The 26,529-nt window shown below is 39.4% G+C and overlaps 2 protein-coding genes across 3 annotated transcripts in view; both read right to left on the bottom strand.

The window, feature by feature from the left end:
• Nucleotides 1-185: 185 nt before the first annotated feature.
• Nucleotides 186-20,435, bottom strand: abcc1 (ATP binding cassette subfamily C member 1 (ABCC1 blood group)). The gene is made up of 31 exons (XM_086056205.1): nt 20,268-20,435; nt 19,136-19,312; nt 18,900-19,028; nt 15,960-16,097; nt 15,739-15,864; nt 15,539-15,600; nt 14,402-14,533; nt 14,005-14,229; nt 13,743-13,920; nt 13,478-13,639; nt 12,780-12,872; nt 12,362-12,565; nt 11,350-11,496; nt 10,857-10,944; nt 10,681-10,750; nt 10,435-10,561; nt 9,247-9,423; nt 8,562-8,729; nt 8,272-8,446; nt 8,129-8,186; nt 7,897-8,017; nt 7,585-7,789; nt 6,837-7,147; nt 6,470-6,669; nt 5,771-5,897; nt 5,287-5,388; nt 4,627-4,773; nt 3,608-3,766; nt 3,256-3,422; nt 2,714-2,908; nt 186-2,234 (listed from the first exon to the last, which is right to left on the bottom strand). Exons 1-31 carry the CDS (start codon nt 20,328-20,330, stop codon nt 2,126-2,128), a joined length of 4,542 nt encoding a protein of 1,513 aa, XP_085912331.1. The 5' UTR covers nt 20,331-20,435; the 3' UTR covers nt 186-2,125.
• A 965-nt stretch (nt 20,436-21,400) lies between these two features.
• The window catches only part of LOC147134779 (uncharacterized), a 7,425-nt gene continuing 2,296 nt past the window's right edge, over nt 21,401-26,529 (bottom strand). The window contains exons 2-6 of one of the 2 annotated variants that reach the window (XM_086056029.1): nt 24,596-24,711; nt 23,576-23,644; nt 23,129-23,180; nt 22,825-22,861; nt 21,401-22,723 (exon numbers count right to left, since the gene is read on the bottom strand). In XM_086056029.1, coding sequence (XP_085912155.1) covers nt 22,681-22,723; nt 22,825-22,861; nt 23,129-23,180; nt 23,576-23,644; nt 24,596-24,711 — 317 coding nt within the window. In that variant the 3' untranslated portion in view covers nt 21,401-22,680. Of the gene's footprint in view, nt 22,724-22,824; nt 22,862-23,128; nt 23,181-23,575; nt 23,645-24,595; nt 24,830-26,529 lie in introns of both variants that reach the window. The other variant, XM_086056028.1, reaches the window with a different exon arrangement.

Genomic DNA, 26,529 nt, shown 5'->3' with positions numbered 1-26,529 from the left:
CAATATTTTACATTTCAACTATTGAGAAAACATTTAACATTTTTTCCAAACGCTGCATAAGGTCATACAGCGATCCGTTCAGCATGATAGAATTTTCAACGGATAATTTTCCTCTGTCCTCTTATTCGCAGGGTATGCAAAATTAATGTTCACACTTATATGGAATAATAAGAAAGGAAAAGGTGTGTATATACTGTATTTATTTAAAACTTATGATATACATTTAAACAAATGCAGAAAACCTTTACTTTGCATTGATAAATATGTAACAAAACATTTTTTCTCTATCTCCACAGGCTTTACAATCATGAGAAAGAAAACAGCCAGATGAGAGAAAACAGAATCTTCAATATGACTAGTAACAAATCCATACACTACAATGACACCCTGATGTTCACAATGCCATTTTCATTCCAGCTGTATGATGCATTTTGTCACAATATGAATAGCTTTGCCCAATCTTAGTTCCCTGACACTTAAAAACAAATTTGTAAAAAGTCTTGGTGAAAGGTGCATTTTGGATATTGTAGATAACATATTTTCACACACACTCTCAGATGAAAAAATAGACAATATGGTGTATAAGGCTCTATTCTGTGAGTACTCGAAACTCGCCTAAGAGACAGTCTGAGCATTAGGCAGGCAAATAGTCTTAATGTTTTGTTCTGGACGAAATTGAAAGCACACATAATGCCATTATATCTAACAAGATTTTTAAAAACAAAAGACAACATGAAAAACATACAATGTATTTAACATCATAAACATTGGAGTCTGCTGGTGTTATTTGTACTGAACATCATAGGGACATGCAGATAGATGTTTAGTCCAAGAAAAAAAATACACACGAGAAAGATGTTTTCAATGTACACAAAACTGCTCCCAACAGACAAATATGTTTGTTTGTTTTTTTTGGTGGTATCTTAAGTCAAAGAATACTCAGTAGTTTACCAACAAATAAAGCACTAGGCTAAAAATTTACAATTGAAAAAAATTGTGCAGATGCAAATCAAAACATGTTCTCAGCCTAAAATTCAAATCCTATGAATCAGTCAGACTGTTGGAGTTGCCATTTTGTCAAAGAACCAACGACTGATCAAAAGTACCTCAGCTCCACAAGAGCATAAAAAAATCTAGTTCAATATTTGCTATTAACATTCATTTAAAGCTTCTGAAAAGATGAACAAAACAAAAACAATGAATAAATAAATAATTCAGCACGTAAAGTGACAGGGAACTGGAATCTGTTCCACAGATCCCTTGAACTTGTGCGTTTAAGCTTCAACATAAGCCACCACTGTCTGAAGTCTGTAACATTACTAGTCAACGACCTGCAGACGTTTCTCACCAATCAGCTGCCGCACCCAACACCACCAGTCTAAAATGGAAAACACTACCCTGTCCATTCTGACGAAGTAACATTCAAAACGGCAAATAATTTGTATTCACAAATTTAACACTTAGCAGGTTCCCACTCCACACATCACCAAAATTGGAAACAGCCTTTATGAGTGGATTTAAACACGATTCTGTTATTCAGAAAATGTATATTTATAATCCAGTCCGTAAATCAATTATTTATTTTCTATCTGCCAAATGTTTGCTGAAAACAATTCAAGTTAGCTCAAAGTGCATATACCTTTGAAATAATGCATGGAACCTAGTGTAAACAACTCAACAGCTCCTATGTCTCAAATCACCACGCATTCGAATCCTGGATTAAAACCTTTGGTATTTGAGGAAGCTGATCATGACAAACCTCACCCCCTGTCACTGTAGCAAGGTGTGATGATGAGACTTCCCCTATGTCTTTCGAAACCACAGGTACACAGGTGTCAAAACAAAGGCTACAAAAGTGTGCCCCCTGCCCCTAAAGCAGGGTATAAACAAGTAGAAACATATTTGCTTGCAAAAGGCAGTTAACTAGTAGTTCAACTAAGATGGGAGTTTGGCAGGCAGGGAGAAACCAAGCCCATCATTTTTACCAACATCTTTGCTTGACTTCTCAAACAAGGGAACGTAACAACTGCTGCGCCACCTCTGGTCACTCCTTCACAGAAGACCCTCACAGCAGAAAGTAAGGGGAGGCCGGCAACGTGGTTTGGAAGACCATTGTGACAAAGCTTCAGGCCAGCCCCGAATCCTTGGCCATCTTGTAGAAGGACCCCTTTTGAGCAAGGAGATTGGATGGGGAATCAAATTCTACCATTTCTCCTTTCTCCATAACCAGCACCCTAAATGAAAAAGAACACGGGTAATTTTCAGCACACAGCAACACTTCAACAGTGTTTTCTTTGAGCCAGTGTCAAATATGCCAAAGAGAGATTATATTATATATACTGTATGATTTTAGAACAAATAATTTACTTTTTTTTTTTGCATATTGTAGTGCAGACCTGGGTATCATCTAGTCCAGGGGTCACTAATGTAGTGACATTTTTTTTTTCCCCAAACAGTGACATTAATGAAAAAATATTAAATGTTAATAGCTGCTCAATTTGGTTGAACTTTTTTACAATAATTTTAATAGCATATCAAAAAGATAAAATTTACTGCTTTATATAAAGACATGAAATTCATATGGAACACAATTGACGTAAGCATGTTGGCGTGACCATCAACAAGTGCTACATTTCACACTTGGTCCCTTGGAAAAATGTATTGGCAACCTGTAGTGTCATAGAAATTCTACGGTAAATGTGGTAAATGATACCTTGTGTAATCCATGATGGTGTTCAGGCGATGAGCGATGGTAAGGACGGTACAGTCCTCAAACTGAGAGCGGATGGTGGTCTGAATGAGGTTGTCGGTCTCCATGTCCACAGCGGCTGTGGCCTCATCTAAAACAAGGACCTTGGTCTTTCTCAACAATGCTCTGGCCAGGCAGAGCAGTTGGCGCTGGCCCACGCTAGAAGAAAAACACAAACGGTGAATGGCTGCACACCATATTTTACGAACCATTGGGCGCACCATATTAATAGGCGCAATATCAATGAACAGGTTTATTAAAAAAAATAATAATAATACATATGGCGCATCGGGTTAAAAAGTGCATTATTTTTATGACGCATTGTTAAATGGATTATTCTAACTGTAACATATGTTTATTTGTTAAAATTGAGTGCTATTTTGCTAGGTTCAGACTGGTCGAAAAACATCGGGTAGCGCCGCGTGTCTCACGTTTGTTCGCCGTGCAACATTACATATTTTTTACACATTTTGCGCAATGACAACAAATGGGAATGAAGTTCCTACCTGAGGTTTTCTCCCCCTTCACTACATTCATAGTTGAGCTTGTCTGGCAGACCGGAAACAAAGTTCTTGAGATGAGAGAACTCCAAAGACCTCCATATGTCCTCATCAGAGTAGCTTTCAAATGGATCTAAATTCATCCTCAGAGTGCCAGAAAACAACACTGGATCCTGAGGGGAAACATTGTGTTACAGTGCGTTTTTGGATCCCATCAAAACAGCAGCTGTTATGACTCAAATGAAGAAAACAAGAGATAGAGTGGAACTTGAAAAGTAAGAACAAAACTCTTATATTACTTATACAATAACTCTAATATTTGTTTTGTCCAAGTTCTTTGTTAGCTCACAGCACTGACCTGTGGTATGATGGTAATTCTGGATCGGAGCTCATGGAGGCCAAGTTCAGCAATGTTCACTTCATCAATGAAAATTTGACCCTCTGCTGCCTCAATGATCCTGAACAGGCCCAGTGTTAGGGATGACTTGCCTGCTCCTGTGCGCCCTACAATCCCCACCTTAGAGGAAGATTTAGTAGACAAGATTAGAGTCTATGCAGTGAATTATTGAGCTTTCTGTCGACTGAAAATGACATCTCAGTTGCTCAGGTAACGACCGATCATGGCTCAGCTTCAGAAAACAGGTGAGCTGTGATTGGTTATATCATTGTGTTTTATTGTTCTCAATCAGTGTTCATTTTAAAGCGACTGTGGCTGTCATTTTGGGTGCGAGTCCAACCTCTGCAGTTATTGGACTCGTTTTTTGTCAAATGAAATGTCCTCAAAAATGCGACGCGTAGTCGTGCAAGATTGGAAGGTTTTTTTGCTACTCTAGAAGGGGTCATGGGTTCAACCTGGCTAGTGGGGACTCCATTGAAATATTTCTTATCCTGCTACTGGGGGAAAGTGTGTGTGTACATGAGAGTGAGAGAGACAAAAGGGGAAGTGGGGACATTGTGATTTGAAAATGGCAATGTATTACATTGCAGTGGCGGTTAGATTTTGATTATTTGTTCAATTTTTATGTTTTTCTCTTTGATTTTTTACTTCATGTACGGAACTTTGTGTGCAGCTGTGGTTGTTTTAAGTATTCTACGATAGAAAGATGAGTTGAGAATTTGTTATGTTTTTCCTGTGCTTGCACCGGTTTTCTATGGGTACTTTTCCAACATTACAAAATGCATATACAGGGTAATTAAAGACTAAATTCCCCATACATGTTAATGTTTATTAGTCTATATGTGCCCTGCAACTGACAGAAAATAGATATACGGATAAAGGATTTTACTTTGTTTCTCAACTCTACTATACACATTGTACATGTGTTTTGTAAAGCTTTTGATTTGGGGTGACCAATGATGTGCAACAAAGTGGCAGACCTTCTCTCCTCCTGAAATGCTGACTGTGATGTTGCGGATGGCCAGGTCCAGATCGTGACGGTATCGTAGAGCGAAGCCTCTGAATTCTACGCGCCCTTCGGTGGGCCACCCAGGGGCAAGGCTGGAGAGCTCATGCTTCCACTCAGCCTGGTGGTCATAGGAAGCACATCAAAAATGAGTACCGGACCACAGGGAAGATTAGACAAAAAGAAATGATAGCAACAGTATGAGAAAGTTGCGGCTTACACAACTTAAATCTGAAGAGAAGCTAGTCAAATGAAATGCCAAGTGAAAATGTTAAATTCATTACAAAGGGTCAAAAATGTGTTTGGTTTTGAGGATTTTTTTTAAACCATGTTAAGTTTTGCATCAGGGTACTGGCTTTCTTGAGCGAATTTAAAAAATAGTTGTACAACCATTTTTGGCGCATGTTAACATTTTAGTACTTGCTATGAACACACTAAGAGTAAACATCGTCCACATAAAACTGTTCTGCACAAAGATTTTTTTCAGGGATGGAAATCAGGTTAAGTGCCTCCAAATCAAGACTGGAAAAATGTGGGCAACCCATTTTATGCATCGGTACAATTATTTTTGTTTACTTCCAAATTCGTTGGGAGACACAATATACAAACAAAATCCTGAAAGAGTGTACTGTACCTCTTTTTCTGTGTCACTGTACTCTTTCACTCTCTCCACTGCAACTATGTTTGTTTCCAGATCGGAGGACATCCTCACCAGCCAGGTCAGAGAGGTTGTCAGCTGTACAAGAGACAGGACAGCCAGGTGAGGATGATTTCATATCCACCCTAAAGTCCTCAACTAAATAAAAGAAGATAATCTGTACAAGGGTTCAAAGTCAGAGTATGAGGGAATTTATGGAAAAGCAGGTGGCGGTGGGGTCGTTCTTCTTGGAATTACAGTACGTCAAAGATGAAAAGGGATGATCTGCGTGTCTACCACATAGTACACTAGCCCACTCTACTATTATTTTGATCTCCTTATCATTTATTAAAGATTTGTTATTAACGGCCCTAAATACAGCCTAATCACATTACAATCGCATTACACATCTGAAAGAAGTAATTTCTTGACCAAGTTGCATAGAAAGGAAGTGAGGAAGTGCTCGGTCAGGTAAGTTTACCTGAAGGGCATAGGAGATCGCTAGGCCCATGATACCTGGACTGAGGTTCTCTCTGGCTATGACGGCAAACAAAGCAGCAGATGACACAATACAGTTGCCGACAAACTCCAGTCGGATTGCCAGCCATCTGCATAAACATAGCGACATGAAATTGATAAATAAGCAGCACATAGGGGAGACTTCTAATCATCTATTTTTCTATTCTAGCAACTGTGGTATTTCCTCAAATAGTGATCGAGTGTGTTCACTCAACTGCAGGAAGAACCGGGATTTCAAATTTTTGGTATTCGGATATCCCGGAAAAAACGCCTATTCGTATTGTCTGTCAAAACATGGATGAATGAAATTCATCAAAGTCTGACCGGGTCTCATGTCTGTTGAGGAAAAAATCATTTTGAGATATGTTTCGGCATCTGTATCATTTGATCTTAATTAAGACATATTGTATTTTGATGGCTCATCATTGTCGCCAAACAGTAACACCGAAACGTCCACGAAGCACGGCGAGCTCAGCCTCCATCACCTGCATGTGTGGGCTTCCTGATTTTTTCTGTCAAGCATTTTACCAAACATTTTCTAATGCTATGGATCATGCGTCTTACGCAATACATATTGATAGATTTACAGGGCAGCCCTACTGCTTCTATTGTAATGATAGCCACTACCTGAGGAAATGTAGGAATCAATATTCCATCCAACCTGTTTGCTACAATGCTGGGGTAGTAGGCCTTCTGGTTATGGTCAACCCTGTGATCACTCTCTCGTATAAAGCGTTCTTGTTCACCAAAAGCTCTGATGACGGACGTGCCCAGCAGTGTTTCATTAAAGTGGGTATAGATTGGTGAACGGCTGACAGACTCCAGGCGCTTCAACTGGCGTGATGACGCCACATAAAATCTCTGAACAAAAAGCAGATAAGAGTGTAACCATAACTCAAAACAATATTCGCATATAATGTAGAAATTAATGTGCAATAGATAAAATAACCAGAAACAGAACTGAAACATGAATGACAAAGTACTGAAAGTGATAGAAGGCAGTTTTGTGGGGTGTATAAAAAACTAACCTGTACAAAAAAGTAGAGCACACCAAGGAAGGGAATGATGATCGCCACAAACGGTGTAGCGATCAGGATGACAATACAAGCACATATCACATTGAACATGGAGCCCATGAACATTCTAACAATACTGGGGATCATTGTGTCAATGGTGTCCATCTCCTTGGCAAAGCGGTTGACAAGGTTACCGCTGGGGGTTCGCTCAAAGAAAGACATAGGTGAGCGGAGGACATCATACAGCATGGACTGATGAAGATAGCGAGACGCCAGAATGCCCCCAATGGACATGGACAGGGAGTAACCAAAGACTGACACCCCTACAAAACAACAGTGAGATTTACATGGTTAACAAAAAAAAGAAACTTTTTGAATTTAAATTTTATCACCATTTGTAAGCTACACATACTCAATCAACCATCACATCCCTAACCCACACGTGAGTTCTAAAACAGGTGTGTCAATCTCATTTTTTGTCACGGGCCGCATCATCGTTATGGTGTCCCTGGGAGGGCCGTTACAACGCCCTTATCGCCTTATAGTGTCTTTGAGATCAGAAGCCAATAAATTGTTTGTTCAATTATTATTTTTTTTATTTTGAAGAAGGCATTGGTAAAAAATGTTTGCAATATCTCATATGTAGTGTTAAAAGTGAAGACAATTTCAAAGAAGAAGAAGTCAACACACATGATTTGCCTTCGTGGCAACATTAGAATAAAACACAAAAACTCCACGCAGAGAAACAAAATATACTCACCCTGGGACAGGCCAAGAGCACCATACACGCCCAGTCTCAGTTGTCTTTTAGGCTGAGTGCCATTAACGACTGGGTCATCAGTCCAGAGACTGAGCCAGTAATTGGAGAGCAGAGAAAACAAGTTATGAGCCAAAAACAGCAGCAGACCAACGCAGGCCAGTACACCGATTGCTTTAAAATAGGCCCAGAACACAGAGAGCTTGACCTGTGGCATGAAAAAGACATAGATTCAGTCTCACGTTCAGACAAGCACACTTTGAGCAATGCTCTGTTATGATAACTTGGTTGCATTGATGTCATCTGTCAACCCACCCGTCCTGTGCCGGCCTTGTCAGCCTCTGTTAGTTTGCCTGCATCCTTGGTCTTTTCGTCCAGCTCCTCTTTCTCCTTGCCTGACTGGGAGAGTTTGGATGTACTGCTGGTTTGACCAGGCCTAAAAAAAAAAAAAATGTGAGGGACCATGTTAGGTAATCCTTTTAATCATTTTAATTGACAGCAAATTAACAGCTATTGTCTGCCACTTTTGTCGTCCAGTTCTACGCACCCAGTTGCACTGCCATTCTCCATTCCTTTGGTTACTATTTTTGGCTTAGATTCTACATCTAAGGAAAAGAATGACAAGTAAATAACTACCAAAGCCAAACACTCTAGAAACACTAAGTCCTTGTGTTGAGTACAGTGTCTCACCATTGTTGTCTACATGGTCAACCCCAGCGTACGTATGAAGAAACTCAGAAAAGGCACCCTCAGTTGCCATGAGCTGCTGGTAGGAGCCAACTTCTGTTATTTCGCCTTCCACCATGACCAGGATCAAGTCAACCTGAGGCAAGTAGCTCAGCCCATGTGTCACCAGCAGACGGGTCTGCACACGCCCACACATGGGGAAATGTAAAAGTTCAGGGGAAAAACAACATCAACGCCTCAATTAATTAGGTTAAAGTAATCACTTTACTGACATTTAATCCAAGCATACACACCTTGTCCTTCAGCAAGCCCTGTGGACCAATGACATGCTCAAATATATGTTTTCCTACATGTGCATCAACAGCAGACAGAGGATCATCAAGCAGGTAGACCATGCGGTCGCAGTAGACAGCCCTAGCTAGGCTCACCCTCTGCTTCTGACCGCCAGACAGATTGACACCCTGTACATAGATAAAAAGCTAGATAAGATATGTGTATAGTTTGGCTTTGCAAACATATGAAATAGTGCAGGAGGATGTTGCAGAAAATCTGTGCCCTTTCATATAACAACATGGCATCAGCTAATCAGTTACAGTATGTGAAAATTCCACTGCCCATGTCCGGTTTGCCTTAAAAGAGTGACAGTGACAATTGCTGGCCATACAGACAACTTTTTTTTTTTTTTTATTTAGCGTTGGGGTGGATCAGGGGGTGTAAAGAATAGGAACCATTTTGGACAGATTGGACCTTTCGCATTTGCAGAATAAAGGCTTCACGAAGTCTTTAACTTCCTCGCATCCATTAAATAGTTCAACTGAGAATATGCAGTCTTCTGGTAGTTACTGTTAATATAATATAGCAAGCATTAAAGATAAAAGGATCAGTTGAGGGGTTCCCACAGAACCTTTGATAACTTTAGAACAATATTTGTTCTACATTTCAGATGATGCAGATGCGTGGTTGGTTATGAACCGATACCTTTTCTCCAATCTCTGTGGAATCTCCAGCAGGCAGGATCTCAAGGTCAGGCCCAAGGGCGCAAGCAGCCACTACACGCTGATACCAGGCTTCACTAATATCCTGGCCAAATATAATGTTTTCCTTCAGTGTGGAATTTTGTATCCAGGCTTGCTGGGGCACATAGGCCACTGAACCCTGGAAAAACAAACATGTAATGTAATGAGGCCAAGCGTTACGATGATGAGTTTACTTCCATACCCAACCATTTAACTTGAAATAAATCAAGATGTGATGAAAGTGTAGACTTGCAGTTACAGTTTGAGAGGCATTACAAAAATATGGCATTTAACGTATGGGAAGTAAGCCCATTTTATGGAAAGTACCGTATTTTTCGGGTTACAATTCACACTTTTTTTCAGTTTGACTGGTCCTACGACTTATACTGAGGTGCGATTTGTATACTATGTTGAAATTAGAGCTCAAACTGGTACCTAAAATCCCTGTTCCTTAATCATGTTGGCTTCCTGTGCATTACCATTACATTTGGCAAAGACTTTCTATACTTACAGTAGATGTCATGTCTTTGTTTATCGTAATTGCTTGTTACTGCAACACTAGTGTGCCATACTACCGGAGACAAATTCCTTGTGTGTTTTACATACTTGGATCAATGATACTGCTTTGGGGTAGCATCTAATACATCTATCTAATCTAAAATAAGCATTTACAATGCTGTGGTGGAGGAGCAACTTTGCACATAACACTACATTAAAATGTAAACAAAAACGTGTTTTCTATTTTTTTTTATTCAATCAAAATAGGTTAAAACAAGCCAATAATGATCAATATTGACTGATTTGTAATAATTATATTGTGAAACATTAGTCAGCCATATCGCCCAGCCCTGCTAAGCACATTATTTTTAAAAAGATGTTTATTTAATCTTTATATTGACCAGTTTATTTGACTTTTTCATAGTTGAGTTGACCCCTTATTAAAGTTTAAGTATTATATGTCAAAATAATTTTACCTAAATTCTGCCTTTTTTCTCAGCGTCCTTATTTTCAATAAGAATAAATAAATAAAAACAAATCCAATAATTATCAATAATCAATACTTATATCGTAATATACATTTCAGTCATATCGCCCAGCCCTAGTGTACTGTATTGTGTAGTTTTTTTGCTGCTTTTACAGTAGTGCACACCTTGACGGCCACACTTCCTCCAAGTTTGTCCATTTCTCCAAGCAAAGCGGACAGAAGAGAGGATTTTCCAGAACCGACCAGTCCCACAATCGCAACTAGTGAGCCGTCTGGGATGCACACGTTCAGCCTGCGCACGCAGAGAGCAAATTGTCAAATCAAAGTGTCAAAACTTAATACAAAGACAAATAAAGAAGCCAGACACAGTTGTTAGGTATACGCCAAACTGGATACCGGTACATTACTTACATTTTGAGGGTCGGTGATTCTGTTTTTGACCAGCTGAAAACTCCATCCACTATGGAAATACTGTTTGAGGCTGTGAGAAAAAAAATACACAGGAAAAGATGTCAAATGCTCCTAAATGCTAATTAATTGAGGTGTTTCAGTAGAAACATGTAAAGAGGGAAGAAATAAAGACTCACAGCCAGCTACTGCTTTGCGCTCGACACTGTCTTCCTGTAGCTCCTCATGTGAGAGAAACACTCTCAGCCGCTTCAAGGAGACGCTCGCCTTGAGATAAATGTTCTCAATGTTTTAACTATTTTCTTACTGTATATCGCTAAAGATGTGTTCCACAATGTTTGATCCATGTTTACAATTTTTGAAAGATGTCTAAATCTTACCACCTTTTAGCCAATAACAACATATGAACAGCCGAAATGTCCAGAAGATAATATTGTAATAAAAACATTGTGTGGCACAATATATTTGGATATTTTTGAGAATGATTAATGTACAGTGGAAATTATTGTAGTTATTAGCTGTTTTTGGAATATATACAGAGAAGAAGAAAAAAAAGCAAAACTGTCAGAAATAACTTGTTCCTAAAAGTAAAAAATGTGTACCAGTAATGGGCTTCTTCCATAATGCAATGCAACATTTTATGACTGAGCATGTGCATTGACTCACACTGACCTGCACCATACTACTGATGACCATAGGCAGCATGTTGAGAGGAAAACGCAAGATGTTGAAGAGTGCCAGGGAAACAAAGGCCTTCTGGGCATCAAGCACATTTTTTTCATCGACCAGCACATATACTGTGAAAGTGGACAGGGCAACCTGCAGAATGAAAAACAAACAATTGGTGATAATTGTGAAATGGTGGGGTGTCATCCGCTAATCTACAGTATTAAAGTATTTATTTATACAGAGTTTATATATTTATTTGATTTCTTCTCTTTTTATGCATTTGTTTTTATTTTAACCAGTTGTCTGCTGCAACCTCTTGGTCCCTTAAACTATGTTGCTTAGTTTTAAATGTTTTAGACATTTCAGATTTAAGGTCTACCCTGTAATAAGCATAATACATTAAATGAAAAAAAAAAAAAAGAAGATTCAAATTGTTTTAATTTAACATGAAATTTGAACGGATAGCAGACCTCCTCTTAGCCACAAACGGGAGTGTTGACTGATAATAATACTGATAGTACACCTCAGAAGGTTACAATAACTACACCTTTTCCTGTGCTAGATACAGCTAGTGTTATGTACGCTTATCTGGTTAGCACATCTACCAGAGTTGAGAGGTTGTGGGCTCGATTATCGGCTTAGGTCTTCCTGATTTACGTTCTTTCATTGATTATGTGGGTTTTCTACAGCAGGTTGGGGTTTCTCCTGCAATCCGAAAACATACATGGTAAGGAAGGTTAATTGAATACCCTTCTCCACTGAATTTTTCCTTGCCTCAATCACCCAAATGCTTCCTCATCTGCGATTCAGTTGGTGTCATTTTGTGTGTGAAGGGTGCGGTTCTCGACCTGTTCCACGTGTAAAGTGCCTTGAGACAGAGTAGCTTCTGTTGTGAACGGGCACAATCTTAAAAAAAATGTGCTTGACTCAACCCACATTTTTTTTTTTCTCTTGCGATAATGACGAGGTAATAAACACCGCCCCACGTATAACTATGCTACTTTGTTGTACTCACCAAAAAGGGTGCACAGACCCAGGTGAAAGTAGACACTGCCCCAAGGTAGGCAGCCTTCTTGAGGACATTCAGCTCGCTCTCACGGATTTCAGACACTTTGCCCTTGAAAGCAAGCTCCCAGGCATACAGCTTCAACACCTTGATACCATTCAGCATCTCATTCATCAGCTTAATGCGACTGTCTTTACTCTTCATCTGTGCGACCTGCATAAGAAAAACAAACACAAGCTATAAAACACATACTGTGACACTTAGAACACATATGCAAAATCTATTGAAGAGTTTGAGAATAAAAATAACAGTCTCGGCACTAGCTAACTATAAAGAGATGGAAATGGCCCAACAAGTTAGGAGGTACTTATTTAATTTAAATAACACGAAAATATCCCTGACATGGTGCATGTCGAAGAAGTCTCACCTGGTAGGTTTTGGTTTTCATGGCAATGAAAGCATTAACCGGAACCATTAAAACCATCACAGCAACTCCAGCAAGAACAGACGGACCCAAGGTCTGCGGAAGAGTTCAAATACATTCAAGGATTTTATAAACATTATCACAAATATCAACTTATTAATCAAAATAACACACGAGCACAGAATGCTTGTTTGTCTATATGCGCCCTTTTGGCCAGTCCACGGTGGACGCTGCTTCACACCCAAAGTCAGCTGGGCTAAGCTAACTATAGATGATAAATGGATTGATGGATGTAAATTGCTGGAGCCCTATCGGGTGGCCCTGTCACATGCTCAGTAAATGAATCCACCGGGCAATGCAGCTGTTGAGAGCCGCGAGAATGGAGGAGCACGCATCCAAGGCTGCAACACGCAAAGCCTACCTTCTTCGACTAAATACACTATCGCGCACGGCTGGCGCACACAGATGCCAACTCACAGCGCCAAACAGAGCAGACACGTCTAACAATTATTGCTTGAGGAGGACTAACCAACCATATCGTTTTTCTTGTATTTTTGTTAGACTAAACAATAAAGCTTTCGAAACTCTTTGCATAAGATGTAATTTTTGTGGTTCTAATTGAAAAACATTCAACTATGTGCCGTAAACAAACAACCTCTAAGTAGATCTTGCATTAGTTACTCTTTGAAGTAGATTCCTACCTGCCACAGAAAGTACAGGGCTAACACCACTTGCAAGGGGGCGGACCATATCATGTTAATATAGGCGATAAGATCCATAAAGCGCTGAGCGTCCACTGACATCAAGTTGACGATCTCTCCAACCGTGGATGTGCGGCGGGCCGCGCTGCTGATAACCAAGGCCTGATTGAGGAGAGAGGCAAACAAAGGTTGGATTGAGGATACTGTTTCAAAAAATTCTACTTCATATTAAGATCCATTACACAAAAAAAGCAAGCGTAAGTACCTTCCTATAGACTGCTCCAACAATGGCAGTACGCAGACGCATGCCTGTGATGAAGCAGACGTGAAAATATCTCTGGAGGATGAGTGACTGCACACAGGTACATAGGAAGAGCAGAGCTGTGTAGAAGTAGCCATGCCAGTAGGGAGCGCTGGAGTTGTTCACAAATTGGATCAGAAAACTGCAGATAATCATGTGGAGAGAATGACTGATTAATCATAAAGCAAAACCTCATGAAATTGAATTCATTTGAATGTTGTCTAACCGGAGGATCTCGGGCCCAACAAACATGAGGATGTCTTGTATGAACTTGTAGACGCATGAAATGAGGAAGTACGGCCCAAAGGCCAGGCACAGAGCCCACAGCAGGGAGGGCTCCTTTGTTTTTGTGGTTTTTACTAATAAGATTTCAGACTCTTCCGCAGCATGACTCTCCTTGTTGAGAGAGTTTTGGGCTTGCCTGGGAGAGTACAACATCTTCTGTTCTGTTCTGAGAAGATCAAGAAAGGTAGATAGCTTCTATTAACATTCAACAGTTAGTCAAAATGATGCGAAACCATTCTTTCCAAAACTTTGAAATTACATTTAATCTATGAAGAAAAACATTGAATTGTTCGGAGTATATATTTCACATGAGAGTAGAGCCACACTGGGTCCCTGACCTTTTTCGCTTTTGACAATCTATCTTCCAACGTTGAACCAGCCTTGGTACCACTTTCTGTGAACGGTCCTCAGGGTTCAGAGACCACAAGTCCTTCTCCTCCAGGGGATGTTTGTAGCCATTCATCAGCATCCTGGTAGGGAACAAAAGGTTAAGTGTTGAGGGGGAAAAAAAATCAGATGGTTCATACAAACAAGAAATAGGGAGGATGTCATCTGAGGCAGGCTATTAGGAGAGGGTATTTATGACATTCAAATGGGCAAAATTAACAGCAATTCAATTGCACTGAATTCGGAAATTCTGAATTTTGCACAGTTCTGGTTTGCTAACAATTCTACAGTTACATCTAATTGAATATAATTATATTAGTATGGGCGGCACGGTGGTCGACTGGTTAGCGCGTCCGCCTCACAGTTCAGAGGACGTGGGTTCGATCCCGGCTACGGCCTCCCTGTGTGGAGTTTGCATGTTCTCTCCATGCCTGCGTGGGTCTTCTCCGGGTACTCCGGTTTCCTCCCGCATTCCAAAAACATGCATGGTAAGTTGATTGGACTCTCTAAATTGCCTATAAGTGGGATTGTGAGTGCGGTTGTTTGTTTGTCTCTGTGTGCCCTGCGATTGGCTGGCAACCAATTCAGGGTGTCCCGCGCCTACTGCCCGAAGAAAGCTGGGATAGGCTGCGGCACGCCCCGCGACTCTTGTGAGGATAAGCGGTATAGATAATGGATGGATGGTTATTACCCAGAGATGTAAAATAAAATTTAAAAATTATTTTAAAAATTTATATGCTATGTTTTTGTGATACGCAAGTGGGCAGCCTCTCAGTATGCAATGCATGTATGAAAATGAACAGTGTAAATTTAATTACTTGTCTATTAATTGGAAAATGTAAAAATGAGTCATTCTGAGAGGCAACTGATAGAAAAATGTAACCTTGAAGGGAGTGTGTCTCAGTGTGTCACAGAGAGGCTGATTTGTAAAATTACAAGCAGAATGACAAATCACAACATTATAAAACACAAACATTTGGGGTTTGCTAATTTAATTTGCGTAAAACTGTCTTTCAAAAACCATAACCACTGTGCCCAAAAAGTTACGAACCCAGTTACGCAAGAATGTCTACTAAAGAAGTAGTTACCTTGTGATCCACCAGAATGTTATTTTGGAAAGGAAAGAAGCGCCAGGCTCAGGGCAAGGATTCTAGCAATACCAAATAAAACATCAGTTAGATCCAAGAAAAACAAAACGTAGCATTGGTGCATAAATTTCGCATCTGGTCATATTTCTAAAAGCCAAACAGATATTGTTAGAAGAAATTCAGGTAGCGATTAGACTTACTGAGTCTTTGACAACTTGAGAGAAGAGTGGGGGCTGATCTGACAAGCAGGACAAAATTAACGAAACCAGCAGCAGGGTGTAGTACACAAAGAAGGTGGTGTACCTCCACACACAAATTGTTGACGGCTGGAATGAAGGAAGACATTCTTAATTTGTGATACGAGTTCATGTCAAAACATCATGATCATTATTTGCTGCACCCATGACAGTGGTAGACTGACCTGCTCCAGGGCTTGGACGATCTTGGACCGGAAGGTGATTGTGGCACAAAGCAAGGCCAGCAGCCAGAAAAACAGCAACACTCCAGATGACTGTACCCCTTTTATTCGTTCATATTGAATTGTCAGGGTGGCCAGCAACTGGAGCACACATATAAATATATTAGGACATGTCCTAACTTTTAAAAATAAAAATGTTTTTGTTTTGCTCATGTAGTTGCAAACATAATCACTAAGGATGTCCCAATCACATTTTTTTGCACCAGAGTCCAAGTCCCCTGATTTTGAGGATCTGCCGATACAGAGTTCTGATCTGACACCTCTATAATGTATTTAGGACAAAAAATGAAAAAAAAGAGCGCATCCAAATTGTCTTAATGTTGTTGTTTTGGGTTTTTTGTGTGTGTGTGTGGGGGGGGGGGGGGGGGGGGCGTAAAACCATCACAACATGAAACTTTTCATATGGCTTGTGGTGAAGTGGTTTAAACAATGTAAAACATTGAAATACTTTTTAGTGGGGGCACATCAGTGTTTCAGGAGGCATATTAAATTAGTTGTGCCAAATGCAGTTATGTCCTTTCAGCCATGTAAAATGCTCAATTTCCACACATTGCAAATCGCCTTTGCACTGTCTCTGCCTTCCATGTTTTAAAATATTTCCAAACTGCAGACATTATCATTGTTACAGGATGCTAGCTTCAGGTTAGCTTCAGCTGCTTCTTCTTCCTTGGTTTAACTGATTCTTCTTCTGCTTACAACACACATAATGCCGCGGTCGGGATTTTTTTCCTATCGAACATTTGATCAAATTTAAAATTTGAAAGACAGTTTTACGCAAATTAAATTAGCAATTTGCACAGCAAGGAGCAGCTTTCAGAGACGCGACGGAAACATTATAAATGGATGTGCAATATCGATTCTGACGTCTCTTTATTGATACGTACATCGTAAAGTGGCCCACAATGATATATTCCTCTATCGATTTTTTTATCACACCCTTAATACGTAGTGTGCGATACAGTTCATGTTTGTTAGATTTAAACTGGAATGATTCAAGGGGCACCATGTTGGGGATGTTCCACTACTTTCCCCCGGTGAACTCTTTTGTTCTTTTGGCATTGTGTTTAAGGTCATGACCTTGTTGCATAACGATGGACCTCTTCTCAGTTTGGCTGCATCTTTCTTTAGTTTGTCAGTCAAAATGTTTTCTTGCTTTTTAGACTTCAGAGTTCATTGGTGACTGATGATATGTTGTTCATCAATGAATATTGAGTCCACAACAGAAAATGTCATGCAAGCCCAAGCCAAATGATATCTTCTGGGTTTCACAGGTGAGCGGGTGTGTTTGGGATCATGAGGTTACTCTCTCTCAGTAGAACTTTCACCCAGAATGTTTTGTTTCTGCGAGCTGTAAATTGTGATACCTTCAAGATTTCCCACTGGATGGTGCTGCTGATGTCACTAATAGTTGTTTTAGTCTCACTCCTTACAGCTCTCACAATGTTTCTGCCACCTGATGTTGTTTTCCTTGTTCTATCCCTTTGGCATCCGTTACTTTGTTTCTAGTTTGTTCTTTCTTCTATACTCAGGAAAAAATGTTTCAATTCAAACAAAAACATTGACTTCCAAGTTGTGTATCACATCCAGATGTAAATGGATTGAAACGGGATTTGGAAAAATGTGGCTGGCAAACTTACATGTGTCTGGACAGTATTTATTTCAGATGAGAGGAGGGTTTTTATTCAAGAAGGGTAGTCCTCATCTGAGCGTAACCATCCTACTAATCCTGAACATTTCTGCTTGGCCCGATTGTCCACGAAACCTCTGCAAGGTGCTTTTTAGCCTCTGCATAACTGGGGCGCCAAGACCTCCCAACTTGAGGATTCTCTCACACAGGCTTGTTGCATTCACAAGAAGGTCCTTGTTAAAGAGCTGAACACTGCACTCTTTTCAGCTTTCAACCTTTTCTTCAGGCTCCATTTTTGATCCTGGTTACAGTGAGCTATATTCTGTAGACTTTTCACTCCTCTAAATATCCATTTACTTATGATTGTTATAATGAAGAGAAATCTAGCCATTTGAAATATAAGCAAAATTAAGGTTACAAATAAGCCGGTCTGTCTCCAATGCCACTTTACCACAACACAATTGTGGCTCATTTCAATTCTGCTTTCCTCAGTTTGAAAATAAACCCGGCAAAACCTATGTCATTTTTATAAACTGTTGTTGTTGCAACTTTCGGCTTCTCTTAAAAGGTGTTGAACAGCAAGGCAGTGCATGATTTGTTTGGCAGAGTTGTGAAACCACATTCCCTTTCTGACACAATCAACGCTTTATAATTTTTATTTCTCTTTCTTAAATCCAGGCTTCGGGGATCGAGCCGATTATGTCTACATGAAAGGCATCAGCATGCAACTTAAGAGAAATTGCAAAAGCAGCAACCAAAATTAATTTTCATACATGCAAAACACCATAACGTTTTCTTAGGTTTAACAGATGACAGTAATATATCAACAATACATAGATGTGCATTGGATATTGGTTTAGTTTGGAGCTCAGTTAGATTATCTTCCAAATACAGTATCTGATTCTGACTGGTAGAACTTGATTTTGCATGTGGAAATTTGTGAATTATAAGTAGAGCCGTGTCAGGCTGGATAGGTACTGTACAATGAAATGGGGCATTATGGTTGAACGAAGAGATACACCCACGACTGCTAACCCATTAAATTATAGGACTGACAGACACAGATAACTATTCACAATCACATTTGCAACTACGGGCCATTTAGGTCCTTCGCACGGAATTCTATATTGGTACGGCTTGGTGGCGACACAGCGGCTGGCTGATCATCATTTCAAACACAATAATAAGAGTATAATCCTTCAAAGAGTTGTTGGTCCCACCTAAAAAATAATATTAGCATATAACGTTTCACTCACCATGGTGAAGCCCAGTATGGTAGGACTGACAAGGTGGACAGGTGCAGGAACTTTACTGCCATAACTTCTTTCCCAGAAAGAATAGAAAACATCTGCCCAGCAGATAATCCACAGAAGAACGCCAAAAGCCTGCAGACAGAAGACCAGTTATCACCATTCTCACATACCGATGCCTATGTTACATGATCAATTAAAGATAGAATAGATAAGAGTACAATCGTTTAAGGATGACTCACAGTTTTGGCTTTGCTAAGGTGACTCATACATATGTAACCTTGATTGTGGCTACGAAGGTAGATGAGGTATAAGGGGGCACACAGCCAGAGGTAGATGCATGGCAGCCATACCAGGACAGTGTTCTGGAAGCACTGAGTAAAGTCTGGGTTTGTAGTATTCCATGTGCGGTCCCAATCCTGGTTGAGGCAAAAGGAAGATGATATTATTTTGCGCCATGTAAAAACACCAAAGTTTAGTCGGGCTCGCAGACGGACGGGCATTTAAAATTTGAGGTGTACCGGCCCATAGATACTATTTATACATAGGTACTATTTTTTTCCCCCTGGAAAGAAGGCGAATGACCGATAACGGAAGGGTACCCACGTTACAGACGGTTATGGACATAGGTTTAGAAATATTTTCGTGGTGGAATAGTGAAGAACAGATTCGTTTTATATTATAGTATTATCGCATGCGGGCTGAAAGACCCCAATAAATGGACCTTTAATGAATTGAAAAATGTATTTGCAGCCCTTTAGATGTATTCTGTCGTGAAGTGGCGCTATACAGTTTAAACGCAATTGACTTGGGATCAGCAAGCAAGTCAAGACAGTTTGAGGTTGACATTAAAACGTAAACAAAACCGATCATAATGACAGGGAAGGAATAAATAGATCGACGGCAATGACAATGATCATTTTGTGGCAAATCCAAGTAAATGTGTGGTTGGTGGCCACAAAAAAATCATAAAAAAGGGGGACACAGTGTAGTGGGGGGAAAACCGCATACACTACAGGCTTTCAAGCACCTCTCCACTGGTTAGTCGTGTGTGATTGTTTAAAAAAGTGCTCTTTGAGTACGCACAGAATAAAGTACTTGGTTACAGCGGCTAGTTTCTCTGAAATTCTTGAGAGTGGATGGAAGGTCAGGTCAAACACGCTGAGTTAAATTTTTAAAATATGTTGATAAGCCGGTTATTCAAGCGACTGGTAAGCGGAATAAATTGCTACATAGCCGCCATCGGATAAGGAACGTTCACTTATCAATTTAGTCAGCTAGCGTGTGCCACCGGTGACCGGTAGCTAGCAAAACAGAACAGACGTAAACAAAAGGTGAACAAAGTCAAAATACGGGGGGGAAAAACGAACTCACCCAAAACTGGTCGGAACCGTCAGGGCTGCAGAATCTGTCAAGCCCCATTTGCTGGGACGTCATGGAAGACAAGTCGTGACAATGACTTGTTCGGAGTTTTGATTTCGTAACTTGTGTCTTTCAGGCTTCACATGAGAAGCGGAATGTTGCCGCCTCTTCTTTAGTGCGTGACGGCGACACGAACACACTCCTTACACGATAATGCTGCCGCCTGCTGTACAGGAGAGCCAATAGCCATTTTTTTCGTCTTGTCAAATCTCTATAATGTTTCAGTGATAACCAGGCACAGTTCCAGGGTTTACATTTATAAACACGAGAGAATCAAAGAAAATGCTGGAGAATCTTAACTGGGGCTGCACAGAACGTGTGATTCAAGGAAATACAATTAAGTGTAATGAATTGCACTACAAAAGGTGGGAGTTGCAACTCATTGTCAGAGTGTGCGCAGGGAGTATGAAGAATGTTAATAAAAGTATTCAGCAGAGTTGTAATTGTTTTTATTCAATGATACAATGTTATGTAGAGGTGTACTCATAACATTTCCTATAGACAACTGATAGGCAAATGATACTATAGAGCAGGGGTGCCCAATGTGTGGGCTTCGTAGCGGGGAGTGCTGCAGAGCTGGCGCTCCGCCACACGCTCGTGGTTTCTTTGGCGCTGGAGAACGACCCACTGGACGGAGGACTCGTCCACCCGAGCACCAGCGCAAGTCCGTGGCAGCGTGTGTGTGTGTGTGTGTTTTCAAGATTTGTTCCCCAATTTGTATTTTGTTTGTTTGTTTGTTTTTTCTGGGATTAGCACCCCCCCAACCCCCCCATTTCCCACCCTTTCCTCAAGAAAAACATGTATTCAATCTGGGTTTCTTTTTAAGAATTTGGGTTTGTGTAAATAAATAGAGAAATAAATTAATTAATTAATACTATTAATTAGTACTACTATGTTTTTATATATTAATACACAGATTTCCACTATTTAACTTAAAAGTATACAGTGGAATGCTACTATTCGAGAGGGGGGGAAATCCATGTACGATTGACACCAATGCATTGGGAAGAAAAATGTTTATTCTTTTTTTTTGTTGTTGTAAACCCCAACAATTAAACAACAAAAATGCTGATAAACCTCCAATATTCAGTAAAAATATTGAAAAAAAAACATGAATATGTGAATTTGTAAGTACTGAGCCTCATGTACTCAGGGGTCCACTGTAGTAGACTTCTAATACTTCTAATTTGTGCATTTTTCACAAAAATCAACTCAATCAATTCTAATCCCACCTACCTTTTTTCCCTCAATTTTTATTTATTTATTTTTCATTATTCAAGGGGCCACTCAGAGTGTGGTCACAGGTCAAATGTGGTGCTCAATAAATCAGGTGCCATTACTCAGCTGAGTATGCAAAGTACCAGAGAGATGTGAGAGAGGACTGGGTCACCAACTTTGTTCACGTTCAGAAGAACCACTATTGTTCTGAAATGTTATGAATAAAGATTGAGAAGATTGGTTGTACTATTTTTGCGGTCCATACACGCCCAGACTCTTTCTTTTGGATGCCCATGCACATACGTTGAGTTTCCTGCACCAGAGGAAGCCTCGGCTGGTTGAATATGTGCAGATCTAGCCGCCACCATGAACCAGGAGCCCCTGCCAATTGCTTCCACTTACTAAATTTGAGGTAACTGCCTCTAATAAATTTCATCATAACTCATTAAATTCTTTTCTGATTTTGACACAGATTACTGTTTTAGAAACACCAGAAATGCAGTCATGATTTCAGACAAATTGGTCATTTTACAATCGTGGTGATTATTTAATATAAATTGAAGTCCAAATGCTTTTTAAATTTTAAACAAAGAGAGATCAGCAAAAAAAACTATGACAACAACATTGAGCTCGACCTCATATCAAATATTTAGTTTTTCTTCTCATCACATTGTTCAACAGTGTGGGACTGATTGAAGCATACATTGTTTGAACAAAATATTTAAATTAAGGTCAAAGCCTGTAAGGTGAAATACAGGCTATTCTTCTATTTTATATATATTTATATTTTTATATCCAACTCCAGCGGAGTCAGGGTCACACCAGTCAGGAACCTCACTGCACGTCACTGTAACACATCACCATATACTGTTTTTTAGTACTCCAAGAAATAAATAGAATACCACTCAATGAAAATGAAAATGTACCCTATTTTTATACCACACGTTGTTTTTGTATTTGAGTGGCACAAACTATTTAATGTTTCTCAACAGCAGGGCTTTGTTTTATAATTGACCAAATACCACATAAATAGATATCATTTTCACAATTACTATTAAGTCACCAGGGAATTTCCCAAGTAAGTGACGGAAAAAAAAGCAATCAGAAGTGAAGGCGAGACATTCGATTAGTCAAGAGAGGGCAGCCCTCAGTTGTTGTCATCATCCTCCTCAAAGACATCGGCAACGGTCCTGTGGATTGAGGCACAAAAAGTAGATTCCACATAATGATTAATACAATTTGGAAATGAGATTATCACATATTCATATCAATACTGACAGCAATGACTTACGTGTAGATTGACCCAGTCACTTTGTCCAGGAACCCCCCTGGAGGGAACAAAATTTCTTCTTATGGCCAATATTATACAGACATATAAAACACTGCAGCAATATTTGTTTCAATTCACTGCTCAATTACAGAAAAAGGCAACCCAAAACAATGTAACTGTAATGCAGTAGATGATCTGTTGGGTTGTCTTCTATTTATCTGCCAAATATTCAAGCATTAAAAGATCCTCTTGTTTTATCGTAGTGAGCAAGTTAACATTAAACTTCACTTTTTTGAGGATCATGGTCAGTTTTATAGTCACTCACCGGGTTGGCAAAGAGTTTGACATGCAGGACACACATGGCAGAAACCGCACATCTGTGAAAAGAATGAAGAGAATCACCACTTAACTCACAATGTGCTGCACTTACGCTTAAATGTCTGCCCCAGGCAGTTATATACAGTGGATGATCTCACAAATCTAGGTGGCAACACGTATTAATGACTAACTAGGAAGCGTTAGGGTGGTATAGATACCAAGGTTATGCAGTTAACAAAAACCAAATAACTGAAACTGAAGTTGGGGGCGAAAAGTGCTGATGAAAAAGGCTGGTGTCAGTGATGTGAGGACAGTGAATAAGTGCTGAATTGTCATTCGATTGTTTCCACCCTTTAAAGTAGTAATGCAGTATTCAAGGATTTTGTATTTACAGTACAATAAATAATGTGAAGGATGAAAACATGCTGATTGTAAGCTACCCTAAGTGTCTCACCTTGCAGTCATCACAGTGTTCCGACTTGTCTCCTTCTTCACAAGGACATTTATCACAGCTGTCACAGTGCTGAAAGGAGATGGCGTGCCAAAAAGAGTCACATACTGTATCATATATCCTATAGAGCGGGGATGGACAATTTAAATGCTGGAGGGGGTCACAATTTTTCATCAGTCGTAATGTATGGTCACATAGGACCATGCACAAAACATGTGCTCTTAATATACTGTATGTCATTTTTGATAATACATTTCTCAATGCATGTATAAAAGATCCACTATCATAACCCAACACCCAAGGGCTTTGAAGCAAACAACATGACAACCATATACTCTCATTTAATTTCCAGTGCAAAGGACTCTCTTGCATAAAAATACTATTCAATGATGGCACAAAACTGCTGAACAAGAAACCAACATTAAGTGTAAGAACTACCTAACTAATTATTATTATTATTGTTTTATTTTAGTTTTTTTCACTAAAATTAACATATTTTTTTAAGATTATTGAGATACTATGTTTGTCCTGTACATCATTCCAAAACTGCAAAAAATATTTGGGCTAATCCCGGTGTAGTATACGGGCAGAAAAGACGCAGTGTAAGCGCAACTAAGACATATCTTAAAACTACAGTCGACTCCTGCATATTCCCAGTTCGGCAGTCGCGAATTCACGTATTCACAGCTTTATTATTATTATTATTATTATTATTATTATTATTATTTTGTTAAATATTTCCTCATAGTTTTGTGTTTTCCCATTTTTTTTCCTTAGGATTTTACCTCCAATTTCCTAAATTAATCAAGGTGCCACTCAAAGTGTGGCATGCAGTTGCCCATCCCTACTATGGAGTGGATACATACATGTGCAGATCAAGCACGGCAAATAAGATGGGGATTTTGACATTTTGGCGGAAATTAGATTTTGGAGTGATAAAGATTGCTATTTATTGTCAACTATTTTATTAGAACTGCTGCCACATTATTTGTTTATTTGTGTATTTGTATGAGGTAGACTTACCTCACAGAATTCACAGTATGCACAGACAGAGCCCTTGTGATATTTTCCGTCGTCATCGTCGTCCTTCTCATCATCATCGTCGTTGTCATCGTCATCATCATCATCGTCATCATCGTCTTTGTTGTCATTGTCGTCTTCATCATCATCATCGTCATCATCGTCATCATCATCATCGTCATCATCATCATCGTCATCATCGTCATCATCATCATTGTCATCATCATCGTCGTCATCCTCATCGTCGTCATCATCTTTGTCATCCTCCTCCTCATCATCATCTGCAAAAATGGTCAGCATACAGTACAAAATCTTCTGCTGATCAAAATAAAAATGTCAGGCTTTCCTCGTGCTTACACTGCACATTAAATATAACTATAACACATTCAAGTTGCAAGAGCACGTCCATGGCCCTAATGTGAGATCATGTTTCATTATGTTTATCTGACAAAAATGCCTACGATTATATGTGTAAAGTGTTGCTTCTATATCTAACGCATTTTATATTTGTGTATTAATCCCACAGCAGTTGGCTCATATTGTAAACGTGTAAATACTGGTAAGAGCGTATAAACACGCAGTGTGGATGTCCTATAGCTGTAACTTGCATTGATCTACTGTACGAATGGTGCCTTCTTTTATTGTGCACTTGGTGCTGTTTTCCACTCGCACTTACAATGTACACAACTCACCTTGAATTTCCTCAGCGATTCTCTTGATTGTAATAGAACCTACTACAATGTAAAGCATGTAATTTATGGAGGCACAATTAAAACAGAGTCACAGTTTCACAATTCTTAAGAAAAATCAGGTGTGTCGAAGCAATATTCAGGCTAAACACATGACAGGCCACGGTGCATCGAATGATATAAATACGCTTCCTTTAGTTATGTTTTACATTTGTGTACACTTGATTTATTGAATGATTTAAAGTAGGTTTAAAGACATATGCACAGTGGTGATTGCTCTTTATACCACACATGTTCACAGTCAACACAAAACTGTTTCGTTAAGAAAGAACAAGAAGAAGAAAATAAGCAAAAAACCATTTCATCTCTTGACAAGTTGACATTTAACAGAGCTCTTAGATATTTCTCTCTTTTCCCAAATACTCTCTCCCTGAATTCTGGGAAGCAATCCCTTTCATCAATATAATCATTAATGAAAAATCATGCCCTTAAAATGTATTTAAAATGAGTTCACAATCAATTTAAAAAATAATTACAGTGCCAAACTAGCATTTCGAGGTCACAAAGCTACTGCATTAAAAATTGCTTCACGTAATTATTGCAAGTTTCCCAAAAAGGTTCCATAAATGCATTGCAACGTCACAATTGGCTGTTATTTATAAACAAATTGCCTCTTTGTTCAACAGTGCCATAAATGTTCTACAGAGAAAGAGAGAGATACAGAGATCTGAAGAAAGAGAGAAACTTCATATCTCCTGTTGGAAAGCTATGATTCAAGTGCCTGATTAGCCAGAAAATCATTTTACCATTTATAGAATTCAATGTTGAGTCATAGGGTCTAAAGTCTCTCATTTTCAGTAACTATTTTTTTTTTTTTTAATCTACTAATTTACAAAGTAGCCCTCCTGCACCTCTGCTCAAGCTTAAGTCTCCCTCGCATTGTTGAGTAGGAAATTTCAACCTCCAATCAGTTTCTCTTTCTCTGTAGACTCACATGAACAGGACACAAATGCAGGTCAATCCGACCCCCCCCAAATGAGAAAGGATGTTCCCAGAAGAGAAATCATTATTTCCAATGAAACAAAATCAAAAGACTAAAAGAGAAAATCAATGACTGTTATCCAAAACAGGCTCAGGTGTAAAATTGTCTTTTTGTGCGTTCAATCTCTCTCTCAAACAATTACTTCTGCAGTCCCCAAGTTCATATCTAGTGTACTGTTCGAAGAACTTCGGACAGATGGGCTTCAG

This window comes from Filicampus tigris, chromosome 16 (genome assembly GCF_054856515.1).
Source record: "Filicampus tigris isolate MCC_2025a chromosome 16, RoL_Ftig_1.0, whole genome shotgun sequence".
Taxonomy (NCBI): domain Eukaryota; kingdom Metazoa; phylum Chordata; class Actinopteri; order Syngnathiformes; family Syngnathidae; genus Filicampus; species Filicampus tigris.
Note: the sequence above shows the minus strand (reverse complement) of the source record. Positions and strands in the feature narration are given on the sequence as shown.